We start from the raw sequence: 26,370 nt of genomic DNA, 5'->3' as shown, positions 1-26,370 counted from the left end.
GGGCAAACTACTGGGGGGCTATACAACAGAGGGGCAAACTACTGGGGGGCTTTACTACTGGGGCAAACTACAGAGGGGCAAACTACTGGGGGGCTTTAATACTGGGGACAAACTACAGAGGGGCAAACTACTGGGGGGCTTTAATACTGGGGACAAACTACAAAGGGGCAAACTACTGGGAGGCCTTACTACTGGGGGCATTCCTACATGGAGGCAAACTACAGGGGCGCTGGGGCAAACTACTGGGGGCATTACTAACGGGGCTAAACTACATGGAGCAAAACTACTGGGGCCATTACCACTGGGAGGCTAAACTAAAGGGGGGGGGGGTAAATTACTGGGGTCATAACTGCAGGGGCATTACCAGTGGGGGCATGACTACTGGGGCTAAACTACAGGGGGCTAAACGACTGGGGGCATTACTACAGGCAACATTACTATTGGGGGCAATACTACACAGGGGCATTACCATTAAGGGCATTACTGATGGGGTGCACTGCTAATGAGGGCATTGTAAAGGGGACACTTCATAAGGGGCACCACTCTTGGGGACATAAGGGGCACTACTATTGCGGGTATTGCATAAGGGGCACTACTACTGTGGGCATAGTATAAGGGGTGCTACTGCTGTGGGCATTACTGTATGGGCTGACAAAGAAGCTGAGCTCCTGGTCCGCCTTCCGTCGCTCCGCCCCTACCATCGCCGCCGCACTGGGAGCCCTGGTTCCAGACTCCCAGCTGCAGCGGATCTGGGACCAGGCTGGCTTTATAATCCCTGCCGCCGCATCGCGCTCCTGTGACTGCGGCGCTACTAGTTCAAATCTGTCGCTGATTGGCTGCCGGTCCGCAGCAGTTTTGAAATATTAGCACGGTGGTCACAGGAGCTCGATGCGGCGGCAGGGATAATAAAGCCAGCCTGGTTCCCGATCCACTGCAGCCGCCCTCAGCCTCCTCTGCCGCCCCGCCCTCGGACCTCTGCATGCCCACAGCCTCCTCCTCCGCACTATCTCCGAGGCCCACAGCCTTCTCCACTCCACACCTACCACAGCCTACTCATCCACAGCACCGCAGACCACCGCTGCTTCTAAACAGGTAATCTTACCCTGCTGCCTTTCTCTCTCTCTAGTGCCTACTGCAGTGTTTCCCAACCTCGGTCCTCAAGGCACACTAACAGTCCTGGTTTTAGTGAAATCCAGGCTTTAACACAGGTGACTTAATTAGTAACTCAGTTATTTTGATTTAACCATCTGTGCTGAAGCCTGGATATTACTAAAACCTGCGCTGTTGGTGTGCCTTGAGGACCGTGGATGGGAATGCCTGGCCTACTGTATGCCCCTGCTGTCACTCTCCATGTCCCTGCTGTCACTTTGCATGTCCCTGCTGTCACTTCGCATGTCCCTGTTGTCATTTTCCATGTCCCTGCTGTCACTCTCCCTGTCACTCTGTCACTATATAATGTGAATTTTGGCTCATTCTGTATGCTATAATATGAATGGCGGCTCAAACCATGTGCTATAATGTGAATTTCGGCGCATACCGTGTGTTATAATGTGAATTTCGGCTCATACCATGTGCTATAATCGGAATTTCGGCGCATACCGTGTGCTATAATGTGAATTTCGGCTCATACTGTGTGCTATAATGTGAATTTCGGCTCATACCGTGTGCTGTAATGTGAATTTCGGCTCATACCGTGTGCTATAATGTGAATTTGGCTCATACCATGTGCTATAATCGGAATTTCGGCGCATACCGTGTGCTATAATGTGAATTTCGGCTCATACTGTGTGCTATAATGTGAATTTCGGCTCATACCGTGTGCTGTAATGTGAATTTCGGCTCATACCGTGTGCTATAATGTGAATTTGGCTCATACTGTGTGGTGTAATGTGAATCTCGGCTCATACTGTGTGGTATAATGTGAATTTCGGCTCATACTGTGTGCTATAATGTGAAATGGGTCCTGTTATTGTGGTGTATAAGGAGTATATGGTGTGGTAAACTACACTGAAGGGCACACTTTTGCGTGGCCATGCCCCCTTTTCAGGAGCGCGCACGCCATTGGCGCGCACATAATTACAACCTTCACTTTTCCATACCCCCACTTCAAAATTTACACTTGGGTGCTACTACTATGGGCATTATTACTATTGTGTGACCACGCCCCTTTCTTTTTGAGATCACACCCCCTTTTTGCCGCGCGCAATACCTTTATTACATGGGCGCCGTGGGGAGGGGGTGAGTTCAACCACCTCTCTAGGACCACTTTAAGCACTGGGGATACTCATGGAGCGATAATCTAAGCAATCTGACTAGATTGCTTAGATTTTAAGCAGTGATCTCTCTGTGTGTACCCCTCGCAGCGATAGCGATGCGCAGCCTCGCGCATCGCTATTGCTGGTGCTAGATTGGCCTGCCATGCAGGCCAATCTAGCAGGCCGCTCATTTCACCTGCTGGGTGAAATGAGCGGCCCCCCATCTCCCCCCGCACGCTCAGCACACATCTCTCCCACATTGGCCCGTGAATACGAGCCTTAAGGCTCCATGGGGGTAATTCAGAGTTGATTGCAGCAGCAAATTTGTTAGCAGTTGGGCAAAACCATGTGCACTGCAGGGGGGCAGATATAACATGTGCAGAGAGAGTTAGATTTGGGTGGGTTATATTGCTTCTGTGCACGGTAAATACTGGCTGCTTTATTTTTACACTGCAATTTAGATTTCAGTTTGAACATACTCCACCCAAATCTGTCTCTGCACATGTTATATCTGCCCCCCTGCGGTGCACATGGGGGGTCATTCCGAGATGATCACACTGACATGCGGGGGGGGACCAGCACAGGGCTAGTCCGCACCGCATGTTAGTGCCGGTTTCTCCCCGCAGAAGTACAAAGGCATCGCTCAGCGGCAATGTATTAGCGTGCTGGCCGGGAGCTACTCATCGCTCCCCAGGCCGCACTGGCTGCGTGTGACATCATGCAGCCTCTGTGGCCTGCTCCCCGTTAGGTCCGGCCACACCTGCGTTGGCCGGACCGCGCCCACGAAACGGCGGCCAAACGCCACCATTCCGCCCCCCACCCAGCGACCGCCTCTGCCAGTCGATCAGGCAGAGGCAATTGTAGCAGCGCCGGCGCACTGTGGTGCTAGCGCATGAGCAGTTCTGACCCGATCGCACCACTGTGGTAAACTGCAGCGTGCAATCGGGTCAGAATGACCCCCATGGTTTTTACCAACTGCTAACAAATTTGCTGCTGCAATTAAGTCTGAATTAGGCCCTATGAGTGATATTGCATAGTGTTTCCCCTCCCCTCCCAGGCCACCACCATAATGCAATATCGTACAGTGACATCATGCCGTGGCTGGCCCGTGCATGTAGTTTTGGCTGATAAGTCAAAATTGAGCTACATGCACAGCTGACGGATGGGGACAATAATGATGTGTGGGACCGCGCATCATTCATCGTCCATAGCATTAACACTGGTCGATATCACATACGATATCACACACAATATCATGTGTGATATTGCACAGTGTGTACAGACCTTTAATCTTAGCTGGCAAATCCCAACTCTATAGCACTAGCATGAGAGTAGAACAGTATAAGAACACAGCAACTCCATATTTTGCTCTGCTTGGTGCTACCCCTTCTACATCAATCCTATATGTCCCTCAAGGGACCTTACTGAACAACTGTTTTCTCCCTGCCATCTTTGGCCCCAGTGTTTTGTAGATATCTGAACTTGTGAGAACACTTTTAATAGCATTTAACAGAAACTAGGGTTTCCAACAAGAGATCACAATCCAAGAATCAGGAATTGAATTGTCAATATATGTTTTTCTTTGGAAAGGGGACACCATCATGTAATGACGTGTGCACATGACACACTTGCAAATTATCACAGAAGAGCACACAGACGTAAAATGTGCATGCTTCATGACACAAGTAATCCTTTAACCAGCCGACATAAAAACATTAACTAACTTAGATTTCATGTCTCACTTTACATCCTCTTCAGTCATTAAAGATGGCAAAGCAAATAACATAATGCTGTTTGGAAGACAGGTACGCAGAGACACCCAGCAACAATGCAAAAACAGTTACAACTCAGGGATAGATCAGATACACTGGTAGATCCAGTTTGATGCAACTTCCCATGAAAAGTGATGTCTCACTAACTCAGTGGAGTTACAGTATCTGATTATCAGTATGTAGGTGTCTATCTATTAAGGGGTTTATTTACTAAGCCTTGGAGAGAGATAAAGTGGACGGAGATAAAGTACCAGCCAATCAGCTCCTAACTGGCATGTTACAGGCTGTGATTGACAAATGACAGTTAGGAGCTGGTTGGTTGGTACTCTATCTCCGTCCACTTTAACTCTTTCTAAGGCTTAGTAAATAGACATCTAACTCTTGGGGAGAGATAAAGTACCAACAAACCAGCTCCTGTAATTTTTCAAACACAGCCTTTAACATGGCAGTTAGGAGCTGAATGGCTGGTACATTATCTCTCTCCAAGACTTAGTACATAGACACACTAGCTTCTAAGCAAATAACTGATACCATATGGGACTTGGGGCTTGAAATTCTAAGAGGTCTATTCATGAAGCAGTGAAAAGAGTGGAGAAGTGAGCCTGCGGAGAAGATGCCCATGAAAACTAATCAGCTGCTCTGTACAATTGTATAGTATGCAAATTATAAATGTTACTTCAATGCTGATTGGTTGCCATTGGCAACTTCTCCACTGGCTCACTTCTCCACACTTTTCACTGCTTCATGAATAGACCCCTAAGCCTTGTAGAGAGATAAAGTACGAGCCAATCAGCTCCTAATTGCCATGCTACAAGCTGTGTTTGGAAAATGAGTTAGGAGCTGGTTGGCTGGTGCTTTATCTCTCTATCTCTCTCTCCATGACTTGGATTAGCCATTAATGGATGTGTTGTAAATGTAGCTCACATGGGGGTATATTCAATTATAATTGTCAGCTAATTACTGCATGGCATGTGGAAAGGCTATACAATTAAATAGCCTTTTCCTGGGGTAAACCCTGTGGGTAATTGAATATGCCCCATAATGTTCAAAACTGGATTACAGCAGATAGAAGAAATTAGAATAATATCAAAGAAGTCATCTCAGCATCTTTCATTTTACTATGAAGAACATGTCAATAAAGCCAATTATCTGCAATAAAAATGATCTGATGTGAGATTATTAACATTTATTATTCAGAAAATACATTTAGAGTTGGTGAATGTGGAATTATTGATGTGTAATTGACCTCTCATCCAAACACACATTCTGCTGCCTCAGGCTTTGAAACAGATTCAGTATGTAATGCCAGCTAACGGGATCCTGGCGGTCATTATAGCGACATAGGGTTCCCAATGACTGATATTCTGACAGGGGTGAGTATGGGCTAATCAACCCTCTCCCCAACCCCCTAACCCAAACCACCCTTCCCACAGCCTAACCTCCCCCTTAGTGCCTGAGCCCCGGGGGCGCCTTATCCCTAACCTCCCTCCCTGCAGATTAACCCTAACCTATCCCTTACCCGCACAGTGTTGTAACTTCATTCCAGTAGCCCGGAGGCAAGATAGATATTGTGACCCGCTCCCCCCCTCCCTTTTCCATGCAGACTCTTCCACTTCGTAAGATGAACGACACACCCATGACATTTCCGTGAAAATGAGTGCGACTCTACATTTAGTAACAGCCCATTTCCCACAAACCTGTTACTGCTTGCCCATGGACTGCTCATTTGATGCATGCGCAGAGAGAAATAATATACAGAGTATTTTTGTGACGCCAGGCAACAAGGAGAGTAAATTTGAGAATGCCTTACAATACTGAGAGCATTTTAATGACCACAATAGAATACTAATATTTTAATGACTGCCATAACATACTGTGAGCATTTTTGTGACTGCCAGACAGTACAGAAAGCATTTTTGCCACCGCTAGGCAATACAAATAGCATTTTAGTGCCCCCCATACAAAACTAAGAGCATTTGCCTGTCTGCCTCTTCTTAGCAGCCCACCTGGTCCTCCTCCCAGCTCCGCCTCTCCCTCCTATGGCTCACCTGCCTCCTATGTACCTAAGTCACCACACCTATGCCCAGTGCTGGCACTGGCGGATACTTCTTCTGATGTGTAGGAAGAGACCTTGCTGCTGGAGTCCTGCTGACATGGTAGCCGTTGACACAGAGCTGGAGGCGGATCCATGCCGAGGTCTCCTACCCAGCGTGTATGAGGACATTGATCGGATAGGTGACAGTCGGCAATGAGGGCAGAGCTTCAGGAAGCAGAATGGGGCTGAGTTACTATCAGGGCTGGCCTTTTCCCCTTGTGCAATGTAAGAGAAGGAGAGGCAGAGCAATTCCAGGGACTCCAGAGCCGGCCTAAGACATAGGCAAACTAGGCAAATGCCTAGGGCATTTGGTATGCTTAGGGGCACTGGCAACTTCTGCTGATTAAAATGTTATGTGGCATGCCTATATTCTGTGTGTGACTGCGGCTGTATCTGCATACGAAATGCTATGTTGCAGTGTATTCCTGGAAATCCTGTACCATTTCGTATGCAGATACAGCCGCAGTCGCACACAGAATATAGGCATGCTGCATATCATTTTAATTAGCAGAAGCTGCTTGTGCACCCTAGCCGCATAGTAATGCAAATAAGATGCATTTTCATAAACAAAAGGCGCCTGACATTAGCAGAGCTGCCAGCTGACTCATGCCAGGCATCTCCTGCAGAACTAGTGGCGGTGCTAGGGAGCACCATCTAAAATCTTATTGGTTAGGGCCGGCTCTGAGGGGCTCATACAGAAACTTCCTTTCAAGCTGCTGCTGCTTGCCACTTGCTGCACTGCCTAATCTCATTAATGACAGCTGCATCTCCTGGGGATGTCTGTGGAGTCTGTCACCCCCCTCCTGCTCAACCATTGGCGTATCTATAATGGGTGCAGTGTGTGCGAGGCACACGGGCCCCCAGGGTCCTGGGGGGCCCACCCCGCACACCCTGCACCCATTTGTTTAATACTTACCTCTCTGGAGTCCCTCGTCGGAGCCATCCCTTCTCAGCAGCGTAATAGAGTTTGAACACTAGGGGGAACAAACTCTATTGCGCTTGCTGAAAACTCCGGAAAGATGGCACGGCGGCCATTTTTCCGGAGTTTTGCGCATGCGCATTAGCAAAATATTAGGGAAAATGGCCGCCGCGCCGTGTTCCCGGAGGTTTGCGCATGCGCAATAGAGTCTGTTCTCAGACTCTATAGTGCTGCGGAGAGGGATGGCACCGCCGGGGGACCCAGGAGAGGTAAGTATTAAAATACTTGTTCATCAGTCAGAGAGGAGGGGGCCCCTGAAGCAGAAGGCTGCACACAGGCCTCCTCCTCTCTTAAAACGCTCCTGGGCTCAACCCTATCAAGGGAGCTGCGCCTCCCGATCCTGCCTCTCACTGTCAGCAGCTGAAAGGAGGCTGTCTTGAAGTTCTATCATCAGACCGTGCAGGTGCTCCTCCTCTCTTCGTTACAGTTCACAAGGGGAAAAGGCTGGCAGTGGTCAAACTGTGAAGGCAGTGGCAGTCCACTGGACCAATGGAGGAGGTGCCCCTTCAGGGCTGGAGCCCGGCGGCAGCTGACTCCATTATCTCAGGTACTTCCACCCCTGCCCCCACACCCTAACCCTAACCCCCGTCTTGCACCTAAACTTAACCCCCCTCACCCGATCCTAAACCTAACACTCTGGGTATACTTACAGTTGGAATGCTGGCTGTTGGGATTCCGGCATTAATCTCCTGGTCCTTTTGGAGTTCTGGTGTCAGGATTGTAAAGGGTGTCTGGATTTCAGCGTTGGTATTTTGGCTGCTGGGATCCCAACAGCCGGCATTATGAAACAACACCTAGCAACTGTTCTGGTTTAGTGTGTGGTCTTTAATTGTGAAACAACTAGCTTAGATAGATAGATAGATAGATAGAGAGATAGATAGATAGATAGATAGATAGATAGATAGATAGATAGATAGATAGATAGATAGATAGATAGATAGTTCATTTGATCTGTATGTATTAGAATGAGTAGAATAAATAAGTCATAGTACAACTGGTACAATTAAAAAAACAGACCTGGAATTGAGATGTGTACATATAATACACTGTGCATTTAGGGAATATTTGTAATATAAATTTTAAGAATTTATTACCAGTTATTTATATAGCGCACACATATTTCACAGCTCTTTACAGATAATATTTGGCCAATCACATCGATCCCTGCCCCAGTGGAGCTTACAATCTATATTCCCTACCACATGTACACGTGCACACATTCATACTAGGGTTAATTTATGATTTTTTTTTGCTGGAATCCAATTGACCTACCAGTATATTTTTGGATTGTGGGAGGAAGCCGGAGTGCCCGGAGGAAACCCACACAAGTACGGGGAGAATATACAAACTCCACACAGGTAGAGCCCATGACCTCAGTGCTGAGAGGCAGTAATGCTAACCATTACACCAACCATACTGCCAAGAATAAAAAATAATCAAAATTAAATTTACAGTTAAATGTTGTATGTGGAAATTGTCACCCAGTATTTTAGCAAAATGACACTAAAAAGCACAATAAAGCAAAACAGTTCTAATTTATGCAAGCCAAAATGTTATTGCTTTCGTCAGTCCTACAGAAATCAGAGTAATTAAGGCTACATTGAAATATGAAATACAGATGATATGTATTACCATATTTCAATTCAAATCCATTTTTTTGATCCATTTTGATTGAATTTCGATCAATTCGATAATTTTTTTATTAAAAATTATACATGATTACAGATTGTGTATGACACATTGTTATTATATATCTGAGCAAAATAATCGTGCATAGGAGACCACAAATAGGTTGAACTAGATGGACAATTGTCTTTTTTCAACCTTAGATACTATGTTACTATGTATGTTACTATGGGGTATATGCAATTAGCAGCGAATCGCGGCAAATTATCGCCGTTTTTTAATTCGACACAATTCGACAGATGAATTCCGGCAGGTGGCTTCCGGAATTCACCATATTCAATGAAAAACGGATTCGACAGTCCCGCGGGCGAAAAACGGCCGATTTGCCGGATTTTGCCGCGATTTAAAAAAACGGGAAAAACCCGGAAAAAATGGCGTGGGGTCCCCCCTCCAAAGCATAACCAGCCTCGGGCTCTTCGAGCTGGTCCTGGTTTTAAAAATGCGGGGGGAAATGGACAAAGGGATCCCCCGTATTTTTAAAACCAGCACCGGGCTCTGCGCCTGGTGCTGGTGCAAAAAATACGGGGGACAAAAAGAGTAGGGGTCCCCCATATTTTTTACACCAGCATCGGGCTCCACTAGCTGGACAGATAGTGCCACAGCCGGGGGTCACTTTTATACAGCGCCCTGCGGCCGTGGCATTAAATATCCAACTAGTCACCCCTGGCCGGGGTACCCTGGGGGAGTGGGGACCCCTTCAATCAAGGGGTCCCCCCCCAGCCACCCAAGGGCCAGGGGTGAAGCCCGAGGCTGTCCCCCCCATCCAAGGGCTGCGGATGGGAGGCTGATAGCCTTGAGTAAAATGACAGAATATTGTTTTTTCCAATAGTACTACAAGTCCCAGCAAGCCTCCCCCGCAAGCTGGTACTTGGAGAACCACAAGTACCAGCATGCGGGAGAAAAACGGGCCCGCTGGTACCTGTAGTACTACTGGGAAAAAAATACCCAAATAAAAACAGGAGACACACACCGTGACAAGCACAACTTTATTACACACTGCCGACACACACATACTTACCTATGTTGACACGCCGACTGCCACAGTCTCCGCCGATCCGAGGGTACCTGTGAAAAAAATTATACTCACCTGCCAGCGTCCAGAGATAAATCCACGTCCAGAGATAATCCTCGTACTTGGCAAAAAAAAAACACGAACACGCGTACCACCGGACTGAAAGGGGTCCCATGTTGACACATGGGACCCCTTTCCCCGAATGCCGGGACATCACATGACTCCTGTCACTGAGGTCCCTTCAGCCAATCAGGAAGCGCTACTTCCGTGGCGCTCACCTGATTGGCTGTGCGCGTGTGACCTCAGACAGCGCATCGCAAAGCCTCTCCATTACTTTCAATGGTGGGAACTTTACGGGTAGCGGTGGGGTTACCCGCGGTCAGCCGCTGACCGCGGGTGACCTCACCACTGACGCAAAGTTCCCACCATTGAATATAATGGAGAGGCTTTGCGATGCGCTGTCTGAGCTCAGACGCACACAGAGCCAATCAGCAGAGTGCAAGGACGTTGCACTCGCTGATTGGCTGAAGAGACACTTCTGTGACAGCTGTCACGGGGGTGTCTGCATTCGTGGAAAGGGGTCTCATGTGTCAACATGGGACCCCTTTCAGTCCGGCATGGTACGGGTGTTCGTGGTTTTTTTTTTGCCAAGTACGAGGATTTTATCTCTGGACGTGGATTTATCTCTGGACACTGGCAGGTGAGTATAATTTTTTTCACAGGTACCCTCGGATCGGCGGAGACTGTGGCAGTCAGCGTGTCAACATAGGTAAGTATGTGTGTGTTGGCAGTATGTAATAAAGTTGTACTTGTCACGGTGTGTGTCTCCTGTTTTTATTTGGGTATTTTTTCCCAGTAGTACTACAGGTACCAGCGGGCCCGTTTTTCTCCCGCATGCTGGTACTTGTGTTTCTCCAAGTACCAGCTTGCAGGGGAGGCTTGCTGGGACTTGTAGTACTACTGGAAAAAACAATATTCTTTCAATTTTGACAAGGCTATCAGCCCCCCATCCGCAGCCCTTGGATGGGGGGGACAGCCTCGGGCTTCACCCCTGGCCCTTGGGTGGCTGGGGGGTGGACCCCTTGATTGAAGGGGTCCCCACTCCCCCAGGGTACCCCGGCCAGGGGTGACTAGTTGGATATTTAATGCCACGGCCGCAAGGTCTGTATAAAAGTGACCCCCGGCTGTGGCATTATCTGTCCAGCTAGTGGAGCCCGATGCTGGTGTAAAAAATACGGGGGACCCCTACTCTTTTTGTCCCCCGTATTTTTTGCACCAGGCGCAGAGCCCGGTGCTGGTTTTAAAAATACGGGGGATCCCCGTCCATTTTTCCCCCCGTATTTTTAGAACCAGGACCAGCTCGAAGAGCCCGAGGCTGGTTATGCTTTGGAGGGGGGACGCCACGCCATTTTTTTTCTGAATTTTACCATTCCATCTAAAAAAAATATATATATATATTATTTAAAAAAATATATAAATAATACTTGTGCCTCCAAAAAAGACAAACCAAGTACCTAATCCCTTCTAATATAAATAGATATGCTATTATCAATAAAAAAAACACAAAAAAAAAACATGTTTTAAATTTTTTTTATTAGTTTCACCCACCAAAGTGTGGCGGATTGAAAAAGTCGAATTTACTGTCTAAAAGCACTGTTGTCGAATTTCCAAACTTCAATTGAATATACTTTGGTCGAATTGCAGCACTTTTATCATTGCAGAAAAGTCGAATTTGACAAAAGTCGAATTTCAAAAAGTCGAATTTTGAAAGTCCGTTTTTTGGACGGAAAGTACTGAATTGCATTGGCGATTTTTTTTTTTGGGTGAAAAAGTCCCGAAATTCGACAATTTCGGGAATTCGACCGCAATTGCATATACCCCTATGTTACTATGAGCAATAGGACAAAAAGTATAACAACATGCAAACAGGTAATAGGTATTATACTTACCCAACCCCATATTGCAATGCGGTGTTCATCAATGAATCCCATTTCAATGAATTGTCTAAAATTATAAAGGCATAATTATCTTCTATTAATATTATTATTACCAGTTATTTATGTAGCGATCATATATTCTGCAGCGCTTTACAGAGAATATCTGGACATTCACATTAGTCCCTGCCCAGTGGAGCTTACAATCTATATTCCCTACCACATACAGATGGAGCCGCTCTTATCTATAGCGGCTCCATCGCAAACAATCCACCCGCCTAGTCATGCCGGGAGTGCACAGAGACGCTTCCCATTCTGAGCGTCTCTGTCTGGGCGTGCGCACCCGCCCACCCGGAGACATTCTCCATCACGGGAGCGTGCGCCAGACCAGACAGAGACGCTCACAGCGTCCAGGCTCACCCCTAGTCACAGGCGCAGCCACGACTAGCCTGGCTCCATCTGTAGCTAGAGTTAATTTTGTTTGGAATCAATTAATCTACCAGTATAGTTTTGGATTGTGGGAGGAAACCAGAGTACCCAGAGGAAACCCACGGGGAGAATCAGGGAGGATATACAAACTCCATACAGTTCGGGCCATGGTGGGAATCGAACCCGTGACCTCAGTGCTGTGAGGCAGTAATGCTAACCATTACACCATCCATACTGTCTGTAATAGAATACTCTTAGTATTATCATGGGCTTCATATAGAGTTATGCCTAACTGTCCTGGTTAAACTGCGTATATTACCTAAATTAAATTAAATTAAAATATATATGTTTTTCAAATTATAAAATAAGAGTGGAAGGTCTGAATACCGACAGCGGCTTCCCGATGCTCAGGATCCTGACACCTATTAGGTAAGTATGCTACCCCTAATCCAGTGGCGCACTGAGCTTTTTCCGGCAGAGCTCAAGAGAATGTCACGGACAGGAGAGCTGGGGAGTTGCTGCGCGTACTCATCCCACAGCTGCTCCTTCATCTGACTTCTCACATTCTGAAATGCATGGGCCGCCTTCCACCAGTCTCCTCCTCTCAGCACTAGGTATGTTTGTGTGTATATATGTTCAGTATGTGTATGTGTGTGTGTATGGTATGATATGTATGACTTTGCAATGTGTATGTGTTTGCAGTGCTACTGTGTGTGGTATGATATGTATGTTTGTTTAGTGTACTATGTATGTGTGTGCAATGTTTGTGGTGAGCTATATATGTGTGTGTGTGGTATGCTGTGTATGGTCATTTTGTTCTATGTATGTGTGTGCAATGTGTGAGGTAATCTATCTGTGTATTTGTGTGGGATACTATGTATATATGTATATGTTTTGTACTATAAAGTACAATGGTTGTCAAAGAAGCGCTCAAAAACACTTGAAAGTTCTTAAAGATACTTTTGTGATTTCATTCAGACCAAAGATCAGATGGAGATGGAACTGGTAACTCTGCATTAGACCTAATAGACATGTGTTTGGATTCATTGGGTCTATGATACTATTTATGTATTTTAATGTATTTTATGAAGTAAAAGGAAAAGTTTGAACTACATATGTCTGATTTTTTCTTTCATTTTGGGTGATTCTTGGTGAGAGGGTAAATTTATAGGGAACCTCGCCCTGACCACCTGAGTTCTAACTGGCCTCGACATACTGAGTATTGGACAAACCATCATATGCATGGCTTCTTCTTGAACTGAATTCACAGTGACATATATATTAGCACACAGGGATATTTGTTTATATATATATATATATATATATATATATAAATATATAAATACAAAACCAAATATCCCTGTGTGCTAATATATATGTCACTGTGAATATGTGTATATATATATATCATTACTCATATTTTATCTCAGCCCCCCTAGGGGTGTGAATAAAAGGAGACATGTTCTACTGAAAGTCAGAGTGATGTGCGTAGAAGTTTGTATGTTTTTGTTATTTCCTTAACTATCCTTTTCTTCAACATACACATTCCAAATCTATAATCTGTACACTTAAATAGTTTCCATCTGTTTTATAACTACTAATTCATTTATTTCCTTAAATATTAAGATTTTTACCAAGTGATGAAATGTTGGTTACTTTATGTAACTTTACAGTTTGCGTAAAAACATTGGCACAAAAACTGTTTAAATAGGAAACAATAATTTATTCACTGGTGGTAAGTTTGATACAGTTGAAGTTTTCGTTATCGCAGCTTAGGAAAAGACAGGAAAAGTGTGGATTTACATCAGTCTGTTAATGTGGAAAACACCACATATTTAGATGATTGAAAACATATGCAGAAAGAAAACAGTTTTAGCTGTACAAATAATCCAGACATGAGTACATCAATCCAACTATGTCTTTTTGTTATCTTGTCAGGAGCACCAGCTACAAAAGTACCTGGATCTCCTCCAGGGGTTTGGTGGTGGTGATTAAGAGGGAGCAGTTTTAAATTACTTGTCTGCACGTCACACTCTCTAGGCTACAGGTGCATAGGAGCATGGTCAGCATGGTTGCACCCAGGGCTTAAAGTGGTCCTGGTGAGGTGGTGGAACTCATGGAGGAGGACCATGGAGGCACCAGGACCTGAGGAAGGAGTAGGTGGCTGCAGCTCATCAGTAACACTAGTGCCGCCTGTATCATCGATTGATGCAGATGATGGGGTGGGCTTTTCTGTTGGAATTACTGTGCAGGCAATGGAGATGGTGGAACCCTACCATTACAGGTGGTGAAACTCAGTTTCACCTCATTCTCCCCCAGTATAACCCCTGGTTGCACCCTTACTCTGTGGCTATGTGAACTCCCAGTTTAAGCAGTGTATATATAATGCAGCTAACATATTAAGAAATCATATCCCAGGGAGAGACCCCATCATACAAAATGACTGTGTTATTCATTCTTCAGAAGGCGCTTGAAAAGGTTAAGTGGGATATTTATAAAAGCTTGGAGATAGATAAAATGGAGAGGTAAAGCACCAACCAATCAGCTAACTTACATTTTCCAAACACAGCCTGTAAAATGACAGTTAGAAGATGATTTGTTAGTACTTTATTTCTCTCCCCTTTATCTCTCTCTAGCCTTTTATAAATACCACTGAAGACACCAAATACAAATAAAAATAAAGGTTAAAGTAAATGTATTAGTAAAGAATTTTAAACCTGTTTAAGTCATATCCAAAAAGTGCTCATGATATTGCCACAGTTGTTTGTTCATTAATTAAATATAGCATAATAAAAATATCATAAACACTTGATATCACCCAACATTATACTAATGTGTACATATAATACAAATAAATGTGGGTTTTAATTGTTTTGTGGAGTTTATGCTATTTTTCATTCATTAATTTAATAATTGCAGTAGGATCATTAGCGCTTCCTTTTCTTCTATAGAAGTTAATGTTTGAGGGCCAGCTCCTCTTTTGGAAGCAGCAAATGGTCTATGTATTAATGTGGCTGGAATTTGGTATTTTGGATCCGCACCATAGATTACTTATTTATTTCTCTTGTATGTTAGTCAACAATGTAAATGAAGTAATAACGATGATTCAGCACTTCTACTGATCAATAATACTATAATGAATAACATAGTGATCTTTTTAGTACCCATATAACACTTACAAACAGGTAATAGAGATACCATTATATAACACTCTAAAAATGATTAAGATCCTCATGTACTCTCAGTGAGATGTGTTGTTTTATAACAGGCTATTACAGAATTAACTGTAAATATGTTACAATATAAACTCTTTGAAAATTTGCTACATGGTAATTTGGTTATGTTACAATGAGACATTAATCATTAATATGTTTGACACAGTTCTAAGAAGCATTTACTAATGTTTAAATATGTACATCATGGGAAATGTACAGCCTACAGACTACATTTCACAATACATGGATTTGAATAGTATATAGGTTCTCAAACTCGGTCCTCAGGACCCCAAACAGTTCATGTTTTCCAGGTCTCCTCACAGAATCACACATGAAATAATAAGCTATACCTGAAAATCTCTTAAAATGTGCCAGTGAGTAATGAATACACATTAGCACATGCTACGTTACTAGGAAAACATGAACTGTTTGGGGTCCTGAGGACTGACTTTGAGAACTTATGGAATAGTTGAATAGGACAATTTGAGGTATACTAAAGGTCATTTTTAAGATAATTTTTAAAATCAAGTTAAATCAACTGACCGACTGCAAAATCCATACATTTATAATCCATCAGATTTCAATTTCATTTTAAACAAGATGTCGATGACAGTCAGATTTTGTATATGTAAATGCCATCAGTTTTCATCTGCTGAGTTCAAAACCAAAGACAAATAGAACCTCAAATATGATGGCAAAAACATCAAAAAAGAAGCACTGCACAGATAACTGTGATCTGTGCGGTGCTTCTTAGGGTTAATAGTTAATTATAGTGTTTAAAAAAAACAGGGGGAAAAAACAGCGTGGGATCCTGCCCCAAAAGCATAACCAGACCTCTGAGCCCGGTCACATATTTGAAAATCGGGGGGGAAATGGTGTGGGGGTTTTCTAGAAACTAGCAGAGGGATAAACCAGCCGAGAAACGTACGCAACAGCAGGGAGATACACATCATGGAGAGTCCCTCTGCCATCATGTAAACCACCCCAAACTGGTCAGCCAAGGCCTGGAATTCCTTGGGAACCTCCACTCCTGAGGAACCCCCAGAGATCGGCTGACAGCTCTGGGCTATGCCTTGCATCCCTGGTGGGTTCATAGTGTAAAAATAGAAAATATATTCTTCAGTGAAGCTACAGGTCCCACAAGCTGCCCCGGCATGTCAGCACTTAGAGTATAAGTGCCAGAATGCCCTGACATTAAGGGACCACTGGCACCTGTAGTCCCACTGTTTTAATCCATTATTTTAAAAAAAAACACACACTTTCACACTGCATACTTACCAACTTCTTCGCTGTGCTCAGTCTTCTTCATCAATGATGTAATCCATGGCTCTTGGCAAACCAAATCCCCTTCCCCCCCACAGAAAAAAATGCCACCCCTTTTCTACATACTACTGAAAATGACAGTTCCCACGTGGGTCATTGTTACATAGTTACATAGTTGTTGAGGTTGAAAAAAGACAGTTCAACCTGTATTATAAATTTTTTATATTAATTAAATGTTGTATCCTTGGATATTTCTTTCAGCTAGGAAATTTTCTAATCCATTTTTAAGCTTATTGATTGAATCCATCAATACTACCTTCTCTGGCAGAGTATTCCAAATCCTTACTGCTCTTACTGTGAAGAGCCCTTTTCCCCGTTGTGTATGACATTTTTTTTCTTCTAACTTCAGGGGGTGTCCTCGTGTTGTATGCAGTGTTTTTTTGATAAACAGATCGTTTGATAAATCCTTGCATTGTCCCTTTATGTATTTATAAATATTAATAATGTCTTCTCTTAATCGCCTCTTTTCCAGTGTAAACAAATCTAACCTTGTAAGTCCTCATAACTCAGTGCCTCTAACCCCTTAACCAGTTTGGTGGCTCGCCTCTGAACCTTTTCGAGTTCCAAGATATCTTTTTTATAGTGAGGTGCCCAGAACTGTACACAATATCCCAGGTGTGGCCATACCAATGATTTATACAGTGGCAGGATTACACTCTCATCCCTTGTCTCCATTCCCTGTTTTATGCATGCTAACACCTTATTTGCTTTTGTTGCTGCATTTTGACATTGCGTACTGCTACTAAGTCTATTATCGATGAGCACCCCCAAATGTTTTACAACTACCGTTATCCCTTCGTTTTCCCCATTTAGTTTATAGGCTGCCCGATTGTTCATAGTCCCAAAGTGCCTAACTTTACATTTGTCTATATTGAACCTCATTCTCCATTTGACTGCCCAGACATCAAGTCTAGATAAAGGAGGAAAGGGATCTAGGAGTCACTATTTCAGATGACTTAAAGGCAGGTAAGCAATGTAACAAGGCAATGAGGAAGGCTAGTCAGATGCTTGGCTGCATTGGGAGAGGAATCAGCAGCAGAAAGAAAGAAGTAATAATGCCACTGTATAGGTCATTGGTACGGCCTCATCTAGAATACTGTATTCAGTTCTGGAGGCCATATCTTCAAAAGGATATTAATACATTAGAAACTGTACAAAGGAGGGCAACTAAAATGGTGCATGGCCTACATCACAAAACATACCCAGAAAGACTAAGAAATCTCAATATGTATAGTTTGGAGCAGAGAAGGGGGGACATGATAGAAACTTTCACATATATCAAGGGTCTTAACAAAGTCCAGGAGGGAAACATTCTCCAAATGAAGAGAAGCAATAGGACACGAGGACATGCACTGAGACTGGAGGGGGGGAGGTTCAGGGGAAATTTGCGGAAAAATTATTTCACAGAAAGGGTAGTGGATAAGTGGAATAGCCTCCCATCAGAGGTGGTAGAGGCTAAGACAGTAGAGCAATTTAAACATGCATGGGATAGACATAAGGATATCCTTACAAAGAAATAAGGATCAAATAAGGTTAGAGATAAAAATAATATAAAAAAAAAAGGGGCAGACTAGATGGGCCAAGTGGTTCTTATCTGCCGACAAATTCTATGTTTCTATGTTTCTAAATCTTTCTGTAGAGACTCAACATCCTGGTCTGAATTAATTACTCTACATAGTTTAGTATTGTCTGCGAAAATTGACACTGTGCTTTCTAGGCCCACTCCTAGGTCATTAATGAATATGTTAAACAGCAATGGCCCGAGTACTGAACCCTACGGTATTCCACTGAGCACTGAGGCCCATTCAGAGAACATCCCATTAATCACCACTCGCTGTTTCCTGTTGTACAGCCAATTACTCACCCAAGTACGAATAGTATTTCCTACCCCAAACTCTCTTAGTTTTAAAATTAGTCTCTTATGTGGGACTTTGTCAAAGGCCTTAGTGAAGTCCAAAAAGACCACATCCACTGCTTTACCCTGTTCAATATTATCGCTCACTTTCTCATAGAAGCTTATTAAGTTCGTTTGACATGACCTGTCCTTCACAAGACCATGCTGATTCCTAGTAATAACCTTGGAGGTATCCAAGTACTCTAGTATGCTATACAGGAAAAACAGAAATAGTAGACCACTGCGCTCAGGCGGCTGCAGTTGCGTAGTGCCCGGTGTCACTCAACACCATGGAACATATACCTAAACAAACAAAAATGGGTACTACCTCAACTGCGCACAGCTTACAACGTCCAATAAATTGTCTTTAAACCTTTAGGAGAAGGATAATACTTGAAGGAGATTCTTCCTCCAATCCTTCTTTTCTTAATCCAATGTGTGGATAACTTCCCCCTGAGTTGGTCCAATGTTCCTCAAAGAAAGAAGAAAATGGAAGAAACGGTATCGTGTGATAAGTCCCAAGTTCAAAATGGCTGATCGCTTAGAGACTTTCTGATTAGGCGAGATGTTTCGTACCGTACTCACGTCTCAAAGGAAGGGTTTCCACACATAAAGGTTTCTTTATGGGTTCAAACTTCTCCCAACGGGGCGGAAGATGGCTCTTACTTCTTTCCAATTCTCCCCGAGCAGTGTCGCACCGTAAGGGATAATGAAGAGAAGAACAGCTCAGTTGATAGACCACAATGAAGTCTGTTACACCAATCCGTATTTTAGCCGGAAGGGTGAATCAGCTTACCATACTCACACTAAACAAGTGTTCAAAAAAGCACATAAAGGTATCTTTTAACCGTGATTCGTATTTTGATGGATCAATGGAATTGGGATATCAAATGGGTGAGCGTACCCCACTTACAATCTTCCTAGGTGATGTCTAGCCCGTAGCAGTTTCTTTTTTCCTCCTTGCACCGGAGGTGGAACTCCCCTCTTGAGTACTGCCAATCTCGGTGTAATGAAATTTGTATCAGAGATGGAGGTACATAAAAAGGGTTTTTATTTCAATGATAAAAAATAAGACAAACAGGACCAAAATCCTAATGGACCATCCAGATGATGTTTAGCACAATCAGAAAGATGAGATAGATCCGGATTACCTCACCTTAATAATGGTGATCTAGAAGGTCCCCAGGTAGTGTATAGCCCTCACACCAACGCGTTTCGACCAGGAGGTCTTTTTCAAGACCTCCTGGTCGAAACGCGTTGGTGTGAGGGCTATACACTACCTGGGGACCTTCTAGATCACCATTATTAAGGTGAGGTAATCCGGATCTATCTCATCTTTCTGATTGTGCTAAACATCATCTGGATGGTCCATTAGGATTTTGGTCCTGTTTGTCTTATTTTTTATCATTGAAATAAAAACCCTTTTTATGTACCTCCATCTCTGATACAAATTTCATTACACCGAGATTGGCAGTACTCAAGAGGGGAGTTCCACCTCCGGTGCAAGGAGGAAAAAAGAAACTGCTACGGGCTAGACATCACCTAGGAAGATTGTAAGTGGGGTACGCTCACCCATTTGATATCCCAATTCCATTGATCCATCAAAATACGAATCACGGTTAAAAGATACCTTTATGTGCTTTTTTGAACACTTGTTTAGTGTGAGTATGGTAAGCTGATTCACCCTTCCGGCTAAAATACGGATTGGTGTAACAGACTTCATTGTGGTCTATCAACTGAGCTGTTCTTCTCTTCATTATCCCTTACGGTGCGACACTGCTCGGGGAGAATTGGAAAGAAGTAAGAGCCATCTTCCGCCCCGTTGGGAGAAGTTTGAACCCATAAAGAAACCTTTATGTGTGGAAACCCTTCCTTTGAGACGTGAGTACGGTACGAAACATCTCGCCTAATCAGAAAGTCTCTAAGCGATCAGCCATTTTGAACTTGGGACTCATCACACGATACCGTTTCTTCCATTTTCTTCTTTCTTTGAGGAACATTGGACCAACTCAGGGGGAAGTTATCCACACATTGGATTAAGAAAAGAAGGATTGGAGGAAGAATCTCCTTCAAGTATTATCCTTCTCCTAAAGGTTTAAAGACAATTTATTGGACGTTGTAAGCTGTGCGCAGTTGAGGTAGTACCCATTTTTGTTTGTTTACTCTAGTATGCTATCCCTTAATATACCTTACAGTATTTTCCCCACTATAGATGTCAAACTTACCGGTCTATAGTTACCGGGATGAGTTTTAATACCCTTTTTAAATATTGGGACTACCTCTGCTATACGCCAGTCCCTCTGTATCATTCCTGATGTAATTGACTCACTGAAAAACAAATATAGGGGTCTCGATAGCTCTGCGTTAAGTTCCATAAGAACCCTGGGGTGAAGACCATCGGCCCAGGAGATTTATTTATCTTAATTTTACTTAGTCTATCCTGGACTACTTCCTCGTTTAACCAAGTACTTAGCAACGGGTCGTTATTATAGCTTATGTTGTGCTCTACTCTCATCAATCTGTTTTCTCTTGTGAATACTGATGAAAAGAATTTATTCAATAAATCTGCTTTTTCCCTAGCATCATTAATCAAGACATCCAACTTGCCCTTTAATGGCCCAATATTCTCCTTTTTTTAACCTTTTACTGTTTACATACTTAAAGAACTTTTTGGGGATTGTTTTAATCTCCTTTGTGATTTGTTTTTCGTTTTCTATTTTAGCTGTTCTGATTTCTTTTTTGCATTTTTTGTTACATTCCTTGTAGAACTGGAATGATTCCGCCTTCTGGCCAGACTTAAATGCTTTGAAAGCATGCCTCTTTTTATCCATTTGTTCCTTCTTATTAAGCCACATTAGTTTGAATTTACTACTCCTGTTTTTGTTGACCTTGGAAATAAACAACTGAGTGTACACATTGAGCACAGTTGTAAAAACATCCCACATTTCAGCCGTATTCTTATCATGAAATACAATTTCCCAATTTATGTCCTTCATTGCTTGTTTCAGCAAGTTGAAATTAGCTTTTGCTAAAGTTAAAAGTCTTAGTTAGACCCTTATAGTGCTACTTTTGTAAGCTGATATCGAATGTGATCATATTATGATCGCTATTTCCTAAGGTCTCCCCTATCTTAGTATTTGATATTATCTCCTCATTATTAGTTAGTACTAGGTCCAGTATAGTAACATAGTAACATAGTATCAAAGGTTGAAAAAAGACAGATGTCCATCAAGTTCAACCTATTTGTGGTCTCCTATGCACGATTATTTTGTATAAAATTTTGACTAAAGTTGATGACTGCCGTTACGTTTTATCCCTCTTTTTTATAATAACCATAGTGCGTGACTATGCCCCGTAACCCTGGATATCCTTATCCATTAGGAATTTAGCTAACCCATTCTTAAAGGTGTTGACTGAATCGGCCATTACAACTCCCTCAGGCAGGGAATTCCAAACACGTATCGTCCTTACCGTAAAAAAGCCTTTACGCCATATTGTGCGGAATCTCCTCTCCTCTAACCTGAGCGAGTGTCCACGAGTTCTCTGTGTTGATCTAACCAAAAACAGGTCCTGCGCAAGATCTCTATATTGTCCCCTTATATATTTGTAAATGTTGATCATGTCCCCTCTTAATCTCCTATTTTCCAGTGTAAACATGCCTAGTCTTGCAAGCCTTTCCTCATATTCCAGCATCTCCATACCCTTAGTTTGGTCGCCCGCCTCTGAATCTTTTCTAGCTCCAGGATATCCTTTTTGTAGTAAGGTGCCCAGAATTGTACACAGTATTCAAGGTGTGGCCTCGCAAGTGATTTATATAACGGGAGTATAATACTCTCGTCCCTAGCATCAATTCCCCATTTTATGCATGCTAATATCTTATTAGCCTTATTTGCTGCAGTCTTACTTTGGGTACTACTGCTTAGTTTGCTATCTATGAGGACACCTAAGTCCTTTTCCAGTACAGAATCCCCTAATTTTACCCCATTTAGAAGGTAGGTGTTATTTTTGTTCTTGTTACCACAGTGCATTACCTTACACTTGTCTGTATTGAAGCGCATTCTCCATTTCGCTGCCCAAGCTTCTAATTTAACTAAGTCGTTCTGAAGCAACTCAGCATCCCCCTCCGCATTTATAACTTTACACAATTTGGTATCATCTGCAAAAATTCACACCATGCTCTCTAGACCTTCTGTTAGGTCGTTAATGAAAATATTGAACAATAGCTGTCCTAATACTGAGCCTTGCGGCACACCACTTAGCACTTCAGTCCAATTTGAAAAAGATCCATTAACCACAACGCGCTGCTCCCTATTATCTAACCAGTTTTTGACCCAAGTGCATATTGTGCTTCCTAGCCCTGTTTCTTGTAGCTTGTAGATAAGTCTCATGTGTGGTACAGTGTCGAATGCTTTGGCAAAATCTAAAAAGATTATATCCACCTCTTTACCCTGATCTAGGTTTGTGCTTACTGTTTCATAAAAGCCAAGTAAGTTGGTTTGACAGGATCTGTGCTTCATAAACCCATGTTGATTCCTTTTAATGACCTTACTGACTTCAAGGAACTTCTGAATACTATCTCTTAGAATACCTTCCAATACTTTCCCCACTATAGATGTAAGACTAACTGGTCTATAGTTACCTGGTTCAGCTTTACTTCCCTTTTTGAATATAGGCACTACTACCGCTATACGCCAGCCAGTCTTTGGGAACCATACCTGATATTACTGAATCCTTAAAGATGCATAGTCCTATGCCTAGTTGGTTCCTTGATTACCTGGGACAAGTAATGATCTTTTAGCATGTTTAAGAACCTGTTACCCCTAGCTGTATTTACTGTTTGCTTTTTTGATTTGCTGCAAGAGTTGTAATTGGCAAGACACACTAATATCTGACAGTTTATAGCATGTCCCTATTAGAAGCTTTTTCGTATCTTTACCCCCACTCGAAATCTCAACCCATAATGACTCCACGTTATCTCCAGTCCCCTCGTAAATTACCTCCTTTCAATACGGTTTTAGGAATGGCTTAACATAGAGACAAACACCCCCTCCCTTATTATTAGTCCTATCTCTCCTGAAGAGAGTGTACCCCTCCATGTTTCCTGCCCAGTTGTGAGAATCATCCCACCATGTGTCTGTAATGCCTATTATATCATATTGGTCATTACATGCAATCGTTTCTAATTCCCCCATTTTACTGTACTTGTTTGGCTTCTTGCATTTGCAATCATACACTTAAGTTTAGTAATTCCCTGACCTGCAAGTTTTATTGTAGATAACGTTTCCTAGGAACTTGAGTATTCCTTAAATTACCATCGCTGACTATTTTTCTCCTTTCCTCTCTCCACCCCCATTATACTTTATACATCCCTCTTTTGTTTGCTCTCTAGTTGTCCCATACCTCCCAAATTTCCCAATTTTCGCAGGACAGTCCCATTTTTATGGGACTGTCCCGCTGTACCACCCGTGAGCCACAGTGTCCCGCGGTGGGGGGGGGCAGTTGGGAGACTCTGTCACTTGCTGCCCTGCTTATCAGAGCCGCGATGAATAGACGCTGTGCGAAAGCGCACAGCGTCTATTCACTAGAGACGGAGGGAGAGGGGGCATGCCAGCAGCTCACAGAGCGCTGGTCATGTCCCCTCAGTGATGAAAACCGGGGGTGTGGCTCGCGATCACGGCACTCCCATGAAGCCACACCCCCTTCTCTGAGGCCATGCCCCCTCTTTTCCGCGGGGCACGGCTATGCCGCGCCAAAGTCCCTCTTTCCACAGCTAAGATGTTGGGAGGTATGTTGTCCCACTAATTCTTTCTAATCCCTCCCCCCAGGCACCTAATTCAAAATCTCCTCCAACCTTCTAATCAGCTTTCCCCCCAGCACTGCTGCCCCCTCCTCATTCAGGTGCAATCCATCGCGACAAAAAAGATGGCGCCTGACTAAGAAGTCCGTTGAGTGTTCCAAGAACACAAACCACTCTTTCCTACACCAGTTTCTAAGCCACACATTTACCTCTGTAAGCTCCCTCTGCCTCTCTGGACTAGCGCGTGGCACAGGTAATATTTCAGAGAATATTACATTAGATGTCCTTGCCTTTAGTTTCTGGCCTAGGTCCCTATAATCTTTCTTAAGGACATCCCACCTACCACTAATTTTGTCATTGGTGCCAACGTGCACCAAGACCGCCGGGTCATTCCCGGCCCCTCCCAACAATCTTTCTACCAGGTCCGCAATATGCCATACCCAAGCACCCGGGAGACAACAGACTGTACAGCGATCACGGTCCTGGTAGCAGATTGCCCTGTCTGTCTTCCTGATAATAGAATCCCCTATAACCACAATCTGACTAGGTACCTCGCTTTCTCTTATCCCCTTTGTCCTGGAGGGCTTGCTCCTTCAGTTGCTAGAGGGAACGGTATCCTCCAGCTCCGTCATTTCCTCACTGCCATCCCGAGAATCTTCGTCCAATTGGGGAAATTTATTGGGGTTTGGTAGTCCTGCCTCCCCCTCTTTTTCTTTCTTCTAACCATGACACAGCTGGCTACCTGATTGTCCTCGTCCTCTTCTACCGGTGTCCTTCCCTGCAACTCCTCCACCGTTCTATCTAAGCTCTGCTCGAGATTGTGACTATCCCTCAGTCGCATAACGGTTTGCTCTAGATCAAGTACCTGGGCTTCCAGGGCAACAGTTCGCACACATCTCGCGCAGATGTACTCACACTGGGCCAGTTGCTCCAGGTGCGCATACATCTTGCACGACATGCACTGAGTGAGAGTCTCAATCAGGGCCCCACCCATTTTGTTTAAAAACTCTAAATTCCTGTTACCTTCAGAAAAACAGTGCAATACAATATAAACATTACAAACTATGCAATACAATACGATACCATAGCCTAGCTGTGGAGAGAAACAATTTTCAACAGTAAACTAATTGGTAATACAATGTAATAATGTATCAATGCAAAACAGTCAATACAATAATAAAAATTATACTTGCGTGTCCGGGGGTAGTCCCGACCACCTGCAGCAGCAGTTACTCACAGGTAGCTGCTTCCCCTGTGTTGGCTCTTACTTGCAGCACTGCTCCTGGCTCCAGCCTCAGTCAGACCCCCGCTGCTTCAGCCCTGCACCCGGCTCCAGCCTCAGTTAGACCCCCGCCGCTTCCACTCCCGGGAACCTTGCTGCACTGCTCACCACCTCTTAGCACCTGTCTCCCCCGCTGATGGCTCCGCTATTTCGGCTCCCCCTGGTGCTCCCGCAGTGCCCGGCTTGCTCCGGTGCTCGGTGCACTCCCCTTGTGCGCATCACTTCCGCTTCCATTTTTCCGCCTCCTGCTCATCACAGCCAGATGCCCCTGATACCCAGTCTCCCAGGCACTAAAGTATATTATATGGAGGTGGGCAATCACATTCCTGGCAGTGCGTAAGAGCAGGGGGAGTGGCGCAGGGCTGCTGGCTGACAGCTCAGTAGCCCAGAATAGCAACAGCAGCATGATAGATGGTAAAAAAAAAATTGGGACCATGGCTACCATCAATGGCGGGGAGCCATCTGGTTCTCTGCCATCAATGGTAAAAGTATCCTCCACCCGCCATAGACCATCAATGGTTTTGAAACTCTGATGGCTAGCCCTGGTAAGACCCTTATGGGCCACCCTACTCCCCCCCCCCCCCCCTACTTCCCTTCCTAAGGTATCTGATGCTTTTTCTTTTTGGGATAGCTGAAGAGTTTATTTCCCAGGGAAAGACTTGACCCATCACATACGAAATACCTTTCTGTCTCCCTA

General features: G+C 43.9%; 1 protein-coding gene across 2 annotated transcripts in view; it reads right to left on the bottom strand.

The window, feature by feature from the left end:
* The window catches only part of LOC134944780 (prolyl endopeptidase FAP-like), a 240,779-nt gene that overhangs the window by 39,802 nt on the left and 174,607 nt on the right, over positions 1 to 26,370 (bottom strand). For both annotated transcript variants that reach the window (XM_063933632.1, XM_063933633.1), the window contains one exon: positions 11,749 to 11,803. In XM_063933632.1, coding sequence (XP_063789702.1) covers positions 11,749 to 11,803 — 55 coding nt within the window. The remainder of the gene's footprint in view (positions 1 to 11,748; positions 11,804 to 26,370) is intronic.

The sequence above is a fragment of the Pseudophryne corroboree genome, chromosome 7 (genome assembly GCF_028390025.1).
Source record: "Pseudophryne corroboree isolate aPseCor3 chromosome 7, aPseCor3.hap2, whole genome shotgun sequence".
Lineage (NCBI taxonomy): Eukaryota > Metazoa > Chordata > Amphibia > Anura > Myobatrachidae > Pseudophryne > Pseudophryne corroboree.
This window is presented reverse-complemented; position numbering and strand designations above follow the sequence as displayed.